Raw genomic sequence first — 9,809 nt, forward strand, 5'->3', positions numbered from 1 at the left:
CTCTAGCGGCCGTTTCGTGTAAGACTCACCGATCCTTCCACGCGCACTGGCGAAGGTTTGACACACAGGACAGCACTCTCCCTCTGGGATGATGAACTGTTCGCATCCCTTCAGCTCCTCGCAGCGGATCTCCTCACAGATCACCTGGCCTTTATCACAGACACAAAGTCTGCACGGCTCTGGCTTCCAAATCTCATTTTCGGAATAATTCTGATCACCGTCTTTACATTTTTTCGTGTTCTCTGTTCAAAGACGAAAATAAAAACAGACATAGGGATTTTTCAAAGATCAGTCATTTATATCATACACAAACACTACATTCTTTTTAAATCACATTATCACATAAAAAAAAATGAAAAGGGTAATTATGAAGCAATTTATTTAAATTGGTAATATTTTTACTCTTAGCTTCCAAAATTGTAGCTTCCAAATTATAGCCTTATTTATTTATTCATTTATTTATTTAACGTTACCTACTTATTGTTTGTGGTGAGATTGGTTTACGTGAGATATAGGCTAAAAGAAAAACATTTTTGCCAAAAACAGGAGCAATTCACTCCGCCAGCAGATGGCGTCAAGCGTCAAGAATCATTTTGTTCACATCATCCTAAAATTCCACTTTGGTTATGCTTACTGCTAATATTGTGGTAGAAACTCACAGATTTTCCTTTATGTCTTCGTATACTGAAAGCTAACAGTCCTTACAAAAACTTAGCATGCTAACCACAATAGGCTACCCACCACAACTAGTGCTACAAACATTCTTTGTTGCTGTTGTTGTTTGTTTCTACAATTAACAGTCGTAACATGGTATCACTACTCTCATCAAGGGAAAAAAGGTAATAAATAAAAAATAAATCACAAAGACTATGAATTCTTCTTACATTGTTTGATGGACATGCCAAATCTGCACTATTAGCAGATAGCCCAAACTCTGATTGTTTTCTGATTGTCTAACTCACGCGGACCGCGGTCAGATTGATCCATAAATATAACACATGGCTAAAGAGACGATCATTTACTATAGGCTACTCTCAGAAGGCATTGTTAGTTATGAGGAGGTACCAGTGGATAACATTTTTAATTTCTTCATTTATTTCACATTGTTGCAACAGTCAGAGCCGGAGGCACACATTCAAGCTGTTTGTCTGTCTATATCAACATATAAAGTAACAAGTGTCTGGGCATCGCAGACCCCTCAGAGGGAGCCTCATGATAAACCATTGGTCTGGTCCATAATTTGTCCTTGACAAGGACATGTGTAAGTAGACATAATTATAAGTTAAAGTAGCCTATGGTTTAGACTCAGACAGAACTAGAGCAATGCCACCATTCATCCAGTTGTGCTTGCCCTCGTTTAGCTGGTGATCACATCAAATGCCACACCCTGTAATTGAGGTCTGACTGCAGCTGGAGACCTTCAGTCATTTTTCACTCAGACATTTGAGGATGCACCTCTTGTGTAGGCTACCACATCAAGAACCACATATTTAATATTTTTTTTCTGTTCTTTTTCAAATCAAGTCAAATTATGGGGCTGGTCTGTCTATACAGTACACCTTTCTGACCAACATTGCTTTAAAATATTTCTCCGTGCTTGAATGGTTTCCATCTCTGTTTCATACAATATTAATATTGTCAGACACAATCAGCACCAAAATTCTGTTCCTACAAGCCAATTTGCACTATTAAACTTGAAAACTTTTAAACTGTTAAAGTCTAGTTCAAAACATGATGCAAAACTGAATAAGACAGCAATTTGCTACATTTCAGTAATACCATATTAAAATATACCAAATCTAAAAAAAAAAAAATTAAAAATATATACTATCAAAACAATTTTTTATACAATTTTGATACAGTATTTTTTTTACAATTACTAGGACCAGTTTCTTAATACTTCTCACTTTTTCAAAACTCTTCACACGCTGAGCACAACATGTGGGCTTTGCCACAAAATGCATTCTTTCAAATGACCAAATGACAAAAATATACAATACACAATACAACCACTACCAAAACTATACAGAATAATTTGCGCATTACAATACTCTTTTCAAAACTGTTAAACTCTAAAAACCTAACATAATACAAAACTGAATAAGACAGCAATTTGCTACATTTCTACAGTAATACCATATCGAAATCTGAATCAAAAAAATTAAATGCTATCAAGTAATTAGATGTAGCCGAACACATACACAGGTGTTAGTCTTTCAGTTTCATTACCATCTATACTCTACAAAAGGGGACAACTTCGAAAAAAATTGTGTACTGTAATGCTAACATAGGCCATTTAAAATATGAAGCAGTGAATTCTAAACATTAAAGAGGTTTAAAGAAAATTTACAAAAGAAAACATACTGTAATGCTATACCTGTTGTTAGTGTTTTTAGGTCATTGTTTTATGAGTGACAAAGTGTGTCTGTTGGGTGAAACATTTGTTAGTGTTATGGAAGAATGGCTTGATTTGAGGCATGAAGTGTTTTGGTAGTCTTTGTGCATTTTACATGTAAAATTTACTGCTGTGTCAGAAAGTTATGAGAACTGTGTGAAAAGTTTGGGGTCCCGGCAAATGCACATAATTGTGGAGGAATGCATAATAAATGACCTAATATATCAGCAGTCAGAATATTGACCACAGTTTTATAATAAACACACCTGAGGAGATGCCGAATTAATTTTCCTTCATGTCTCTTTTAAACCCTCTCATGTTGTCTGTGTTGTGTTTGTCTGTGGCTCTGAGCGACAGCTCCAGGCTGAGTAACTCTTCTTGATTAGATGCTGTAGCTAGACAGAGACGGTAGACAGAGTAAATGCCGGTTCTGATGCTCAAAGTCTGTCGCATTAGAGTCTATACTGACGGCTGGCTTCTGCTGTAATCAAGCAATAATGTGTATGACTATCTGAAAGCCTTTAATACGCGTCTAGTGCAGAAACACAGTGGAAGTGCAGACAGCTTTATGGAAGGGAAGATTTTTTTTTTTGGAGACATTTGTTGCCCCTACTTTCATCAAAGGCGTTTGTGACAGCTGTAATTGTTTCAGTAAAGGCCCAAATTATGTCATAAAGACATTCCAAGCAATTAAGAAGACTAAGTGAAATTTCTCTGCACTTTACTTTTCAAAATAACAGACTTTGTGAGAGAAATAACGGAAGTGAGCGTATAAATATTTGAAATATAAATGTATAAACTTCACAAATTCTTAGCAACAGCTAAAAGTCCACATCTTAAATATCTGTGACCAGGGCACTCTTGCCAATGGCCGGTGACATATTTTTTTACCAGCCATGAAACAGATTAATCCTTATTAATGTTACAAACGTTATTCAGTCAATAGCAATGAGTGATTGTTCTTTATCTTTTGGTCTTTGATTAACATTAAAGGGGACATATCATGCCAAATGCACTTTTTTAGCCCTTAAATGCATTTTGTTGTATATTTGGAGTGTTTAGAAGTACAGAAAATATGAAATTATTCTCTTCAGGTGCTTCGTTGATATCTTTATATTCTGTTTTGGTCATATTTTTCAACCTGTTCCGATTTTTCTGTTATCTATGACGTTTTTTGAACTATTACGTCACAGTATTTGCAGCGGAACTGCCAAATAAGGACATTGACTTCCAACACTTCGAGCAATCCGCCATTTTTATTTCTCGCTGCAATTTTGTAGTCCAAGCTAAAGGATGCAGAAGTTACGAGAGGGTAAGTTAAAATGTTCGGTTGTTGGATGTAGTAACCCACACGCTTCATTACACCGTTTAATGTAGATGAACTGCCGCGCTTGTGACAGGGACATAGACTGTAAAAAATAGGACAGGGCGCATGTTTAACTGAAAGAACGAGCAGAGAGAGACACCCGGTCGCGCGCGCGCTCACTCTCTCTCTTCAGAGCCAGGCGAAAGTGTAAACAAGACATCACCGTCTCCAAACTAGACGCTGTCTTGCTCTCTCTCCCTCGCACATATTAATCAAAATAAATCGACACGGTGGTAAAAGGTCGGAAGACCAAAGTTTCATGTGTAAATACAGTAACACACCATTGCGATACATCCATATGAAGACGTTGTTCTACAGGTTCGTCGTCTTCATTTTCATCTCGCTCCTGCTCCGACTCTGGCTCGAACATGTAAGGCTGGCTGGACAAGTCTTCCGTTGTTGACATTTTGTTAATAACGTGTGAATAAAAAGTTTCTGTGCCGCTAGATAATCGTATCTCTGCTATCAAACTACAAAAATGGCCGAACGGGGTGGAGTTGAACCGAGTGTGGGCGGGGTATGAAGTGTCTCAATTGTATTTAAAGAGACCGCACCAAAACGAGTTGCTCTCAGACGCACATCAGAAAAGGGGTAGAAAAGGGGCCTGTGGAGCTATAATAATGAGGAATTCAGACCCAAGCATTGCAGTTCCGCTTTATATAGACTACAAATGTATGATTTATATGTAAAAAGGAACAATTTAAAAGCATGATATGTCTCCTTTAAAAACACAGACAGCAGGAGGAATATTAGGCAGCTGTCACTTTAAGAGCTAATGCACAGATCCAGTATACTGTAACACCGTGTCCTAACTACACGCGACGCGATAAAATTCCAGCGACAGGCAGTGTGTCTGTCCACACTAGACGCGACGCGACTGTGAGACGCCACAACGTCAATCAAAAATCACAGCCAATCAGAACAGCGTGTGGGCGGAGTCTCGCGGCAAGTGCACAACACCAGAGAGTAATCTTGACGGCACTTGCAAGAAAATGGATAAGTAGCTAACTTACATAATCAAATTCACAAATATTACACCACTTAAAAAATACATACGCTACTGAGTTACTAAAACAATCTTTGTCAAATAATACACTTTTGTTCACAGTTTTAACGTTGTTTCCATTTGTTTAATTTCAAGATCTGAGGTGAATTATATCCATTGTTGCTTTAGCTACAAAGCTGGGAGCACTAAATGACATTCAAAGTCACATTAGACGCTTTTAACATTAAATAAAGCACATAAACAGTACCTGAGATTATCATTGCCACGCTTTGTGGTTGTTGTTCCAGCGCGACGTCGCAGAAAAATAGAAACCGTTTCTAAATTAGAAACGTCGCGTGTCGCCGTCGCGCCTGGTTAGGACAAAAACTCTGATTAACATGGAAAAGATCCTTTTATCGCGTGTCGCGGCGTCGCGTCGCGTGTAGTTAGGACACGGTGTAAAACGTGACTTTTTATCAACTGTTTACGTTCAGATAAGATACAGTGGTGTAGTCTACGTGATACGCAGGTATACGCCGTATACCCACTAGAAAAGGCCAAGGATTTCCATATACCCACTTAAAAAATCGTGAGGATGCGTAACAACTTCGTTTTGTGTCAGAACTTTCATTCATAAATTCACCCCGTCTGTGTTTGCGAAGCGACACTGAATCGCGAAATCCAGTCACAAATGCTTGCTAAGCAGAACGTCACCGAATTTGGCTATTTTTGAATGAATAAATCAAAAGTAGGGCTGTACAATGAATCAAATCTCGATATGGACTAGTGTCTGTGAATATTAAAGTTAAAAGAGACTGCAATTGTTCTACGCGTCTCTGGGAATGAATGAGCGCTCAATGTGTGCTCCACTACACACACACACACACACACACACACACACACTGAAGCACGCGTGATCACGCTCGTGGTGTTTTCAGCGTTTCACTGTATTGAGACATGAGCTACTACATGTGCACTTCATCGCAGAGCTGCTATGAGAGTCACTTCACGAGAATTTCACCATTTCATTTGATAAAAGTCATTCATTCGTTTCATATACAAACACATAGAAACTGTAATGTCTTTACGACAACCTGTCAAAATAAAAGTTCGGTATAACTTGAAGAAATTATAACAGAAATATATTACTATTGCACAGTAGAGTATACTTCAAGTAGGCCTAATAATAATAATAATAGTTTATTAAAACACACAGAAACTCAAATGTCTACAACCCACCAAAATAAAAGTTCGGTCTAACTCAAAGAAATTAAAAAGAAGTAAAAATGAATTTTAAAATAATAATAATAATAAAATCTATTAAAACGTTATTTTAAGGGAATATCACACAAGTTTTCATACATGTTTTAATTTAAAGAGTAGCCTAAACTTGCCAAAACAGTAACACCATTTTTTTTTTTTAAAACACCATTTCTAAAAGTAAATTTGTATTTGTGCCTATAATGTTTATTTTTTTTTATTTTTATTGTCAACTGATAAAACCTGTGCTTCAGGGACCATATTCATATAACATCTAAGGCTAAATGTAGCTCTTAACTGGCTGAGTTAGATGGTGATTAACACTAAACAGTAGAAAATCAGTCCAGTCTCCCCAGCTGTAAATGGATGTTAAAGTCTTGTGTTGCTTATAATAAATTGACATGTTGATAACACCTAATATTTCATAATGCTCTCAATTACATGTCGATGCATACTGTATGCATTAGTGATGGTCTGGGATGGGTGAGTTTGAGGGGGAGGGGAGGGGGGGGGGGGGGTATTACAGTATACTCACTACAAAAAACTAGACTACACCACTGGACATAACTGATTATGTTATGTTAAGGATGCTTGCCAAGATGGGCATTTTGACATAATTTTGTTTGAATATGTCTGTTCAAGCACAAGAAGACGTGAAAGGGAGCTCAATTCAGTATTCGCATGCTGAGGCGCAGGCGTCTGATGTGTGCACACAGAAAACTTCCCACATAGCGCGCGAGTAACAAATTGAGTTCCCTTTCGCATCTTCTTGAGCTTGAATATTTAAATTGGCAAAGCTTAAACTTTCGTGACGATGCAGTGCTGGCCTGTCAACTGTCCTGAGCATTGTTGACGTTTGTTCAATGTCATGTTCTCCCAATTTTGCATTGTTAGGATTTATAAAAATGTTACCGGCCAACTGGTGATTGACACCATATACTTGCCAACATTCCATTACTTGTATTAGGCACTAGGCGAGTGTTCATTTTAGGACCATGTAAATATGCTGAAGGCCTGAAATAATAGTAAATGTATACTCTTTTCAGTCTTGTCAATGACACTGGTGCAGTAAAACTACTACCAGAAAGACACCTGCTGCTACTCAGCTGTATAAAACTGGCCTTTTTAAAGCACGATTGTGAAAAGACAGCAAGTACCAATTTAGTGGAAAAGCACATGGGTTATTTTAGGGAAACCACAGCGGCCTCTATTATAGGTTCTGCTTAAGGTTAGCCTGTTGGCAACTTTTATTTCTGTCGAAGCGAAAAGGCACGCCCTCTGTCTGAAGTTTTTAACAAAAATATCCTCTTTGGAATGTACATTTCTTTACTGTATACTCATGTATAGAATGGACATTGTATTTGACATTTTGGTGCAAGCAATGTTTCTCTACAAGTCCTGTATTGCAGACCCTGTGATTGACATAATATCCTCCCAGCTCATAAAACATTATGAGCTGGCTCTCATGACGTGTAACCATGGATAATTACCCTGGGAGGGTCACACACGTTGTTTTATGTAGTGTATATTAGACTAGACCGATGTACATCAAACTAGGGTTGGAGTGTGACTGCATGAATTTACCCTGCAAAATGTAGTATAATTTTAGACTTGATTCTTGCTGAGCTACCCAACAATACTGATCAATAACTTTAACTGAACTGGATGTCTAACCCAAATCAATGTGAAAACATCATATTCTTTTTATATTTTATTTTAGGATATAGACAAATGCATTCGCCACATGATTGGGTGTGTCTAGCATCTCTTTTGGAAAGAACTTTGACCACAATTGGTGGCTTGCTTTAGTCTAGAAAAACCTCACATCATTACACGCAAGGCCATGAAATTATGTCTCCAGCCCCGGTAGAGCTGACAAAGCAGAAGATCAGGACAATTTAGCTTTCACAATTAAATTAGAAATCAAAATTGTGCTAATTAGCAAGAAATAATGCTATTGAGCTAAAAAAAAAAAAAAGCTGCGCAGATAACAGGGAATGTTCTCAGAACGTTCTGGCAAGGTTCACTCACACGTTATGAACAACATTCCTTCAGTAACGTTCGTTATTATCTGGTCTTTAGCACAATTTTTTTTTATATCATTCATTGAAAGTTGTTTTCTGAAATGGTTTAGTTGGTTGTTTTTTTACTGCTTGTTTAAGAATCCTCAGAGAACATTTAAAAGTAAGGTTCCCAAAATGTTTGAAGATTAATAAAATGTTTCCTTAACAATCAAATGACCACTAGAATTTTTTTTTTTTTTTTTTTACATTGTAAAGATTTGACGTTTGAACGTTCAGAGAACAGTCAGAAATAATGTTTTTATTACTTAGCACAAAAAAAGCAGGGGATGCGTTCTTCATCTAGCATTAACTTTCTTCAGCAATAGGCCTATTCCATCATTTTTTTCATTGCTGTTCATAACATGGACTAAAACAACATCTCCTCTGTGGTGTTTCCCACATCCATTATTATTGATTAGGTTTAATAGGACGAATTAGGAATAGTTTGCCCCAAAAATTTAAATTCTGTCATAATTTACTCACACTTATGTTGTTCCATACCTGTATGACTTTCTTACTTCCATGGAACACTAAAAGAGTTGTTAGGCACAATGATAGACATCACTGCCTTCCAATGCCTCTTTTCCATAATGGAATAGGGAATTAGTCACTTTAAATTAGGCTAAATAAATTCTTTCTAAACAGACATTAATAGCCATTTGGATCTTACTTGCTCTTAAATTATCATAGTTTCCCACTTTACCTGCATTCATGCTATAAAATAACATAATTTTACTGCAATAATACAAAATGAGGCTTTATTATTTAACACACAGTGGAGGAAATTGAGTTCACAGTCATTTTTAATCTACAGTAAATGAAGCACCTTAAGAAAAACTGTTCAGACTTTTGCATTTTTAAACATAGGGTAAAATAGAAACAGCAATCATTTAAACAGTTATGAAACACACAACAGTTTTCTCTGTAGTGGCATTAATGTGTGACACTTATATGTTTCACCTGAATTGCATAAATTATTAAACATGATCATTTACTAAGCTATTAAACTGTTCAGACGTTTGCATTTTTAAACATATAATCTTACACTGTCCACATATGCATGAAAAATCAGTTGAATGTCATATTCAAATGCCATGATAAAAATGACACGAGAGAAGCTGTTCTTACTGATATACAGAGTATCTCTTCACCTGCTCTGTCAGGTTAATAAAGCATGAGGCAGGTTACTCACCGGTCTTAACATCCTGGCACGTAATCAATAACACCTGGGCCAAACAGAACCCCAGCCATACAGGTATCCTGAGGTGATGAATTGCGGTCATTTTCACGACGGGGGCACTAGCCTTGCCTGTGCCTGCCACAGGAGGTAGACTGTTAAAAAATCACAGCTTCAACATGCGCTCCACAAGATGCCCACTGTACCCGAGAGAGCGCAGCTGCCAACCTCTGCGCAGACGCTCCCTGAAGACTCCAGGCAGCCTGTGCACCCCCGCCCTGTGGTTCTCCAGCCTCTCATCTAGCTGGAGCAAAAATAACTCGAGCCTCCAGTTTTCTTTAAGATCATGCACACTTGTGAAGAACATGAAGCAGAATGCATCATGTATCACTGTCATTACACTACAAAGCTCTCCAGCATCACTCAGCAGACACCGTTTAATTATAGGACAATGTGCAGTGGGTTTACTTCATTTCTTAGATGTGTAGAATAGGTAAAAACACAATCATTTGGTGTGTAGATTCTACAGTGGATCATATGCTAACCTATTTGTTCATATTAGA

General features: G+C 37.4%; 1 protein-coding gene across 1 annotated transcript in view; it reads right to left on the reverse strand.

Moving 5' to 3' along the window:
* The window catches only part of col5a2b (collagen, type V, alpha 2b), a 32,089-nt gene extending 22,513 nt beyond the window's left edge, over positions 1-9,576 (reverse strand). The window contains exons 1-2 of the mRNA XM_084129547.1: positions 9,262-9,576; positions 30-242 (exon numbers count right to left, since the gene is read on the reverse strand). Coding sequence (XP_083985673.1) covers positions 30-242; positions 9,262-9,352 — 304 coding nt within the window. The 5' untranslated portion in view covers positions 9,353-9,576. The remainder of the gene's footprint in view (positions 1-29; positions 243-9,261) is intronic.
* Positions 9,577-9,809: the final 233 nt, after the last annotated feature.

The sequence above is a fragment of the Abramis brama genome (assembly GCF_963993115.1).
Source record: "Abramis brama genome assembly, chromosome: 11".
NCBI classification, from domain to species: Eukaryota; Metazoa; Chordata; class Actinopteri; order Cypriniformes; family Leuciscidae; genus Abramis; species Abramis brama.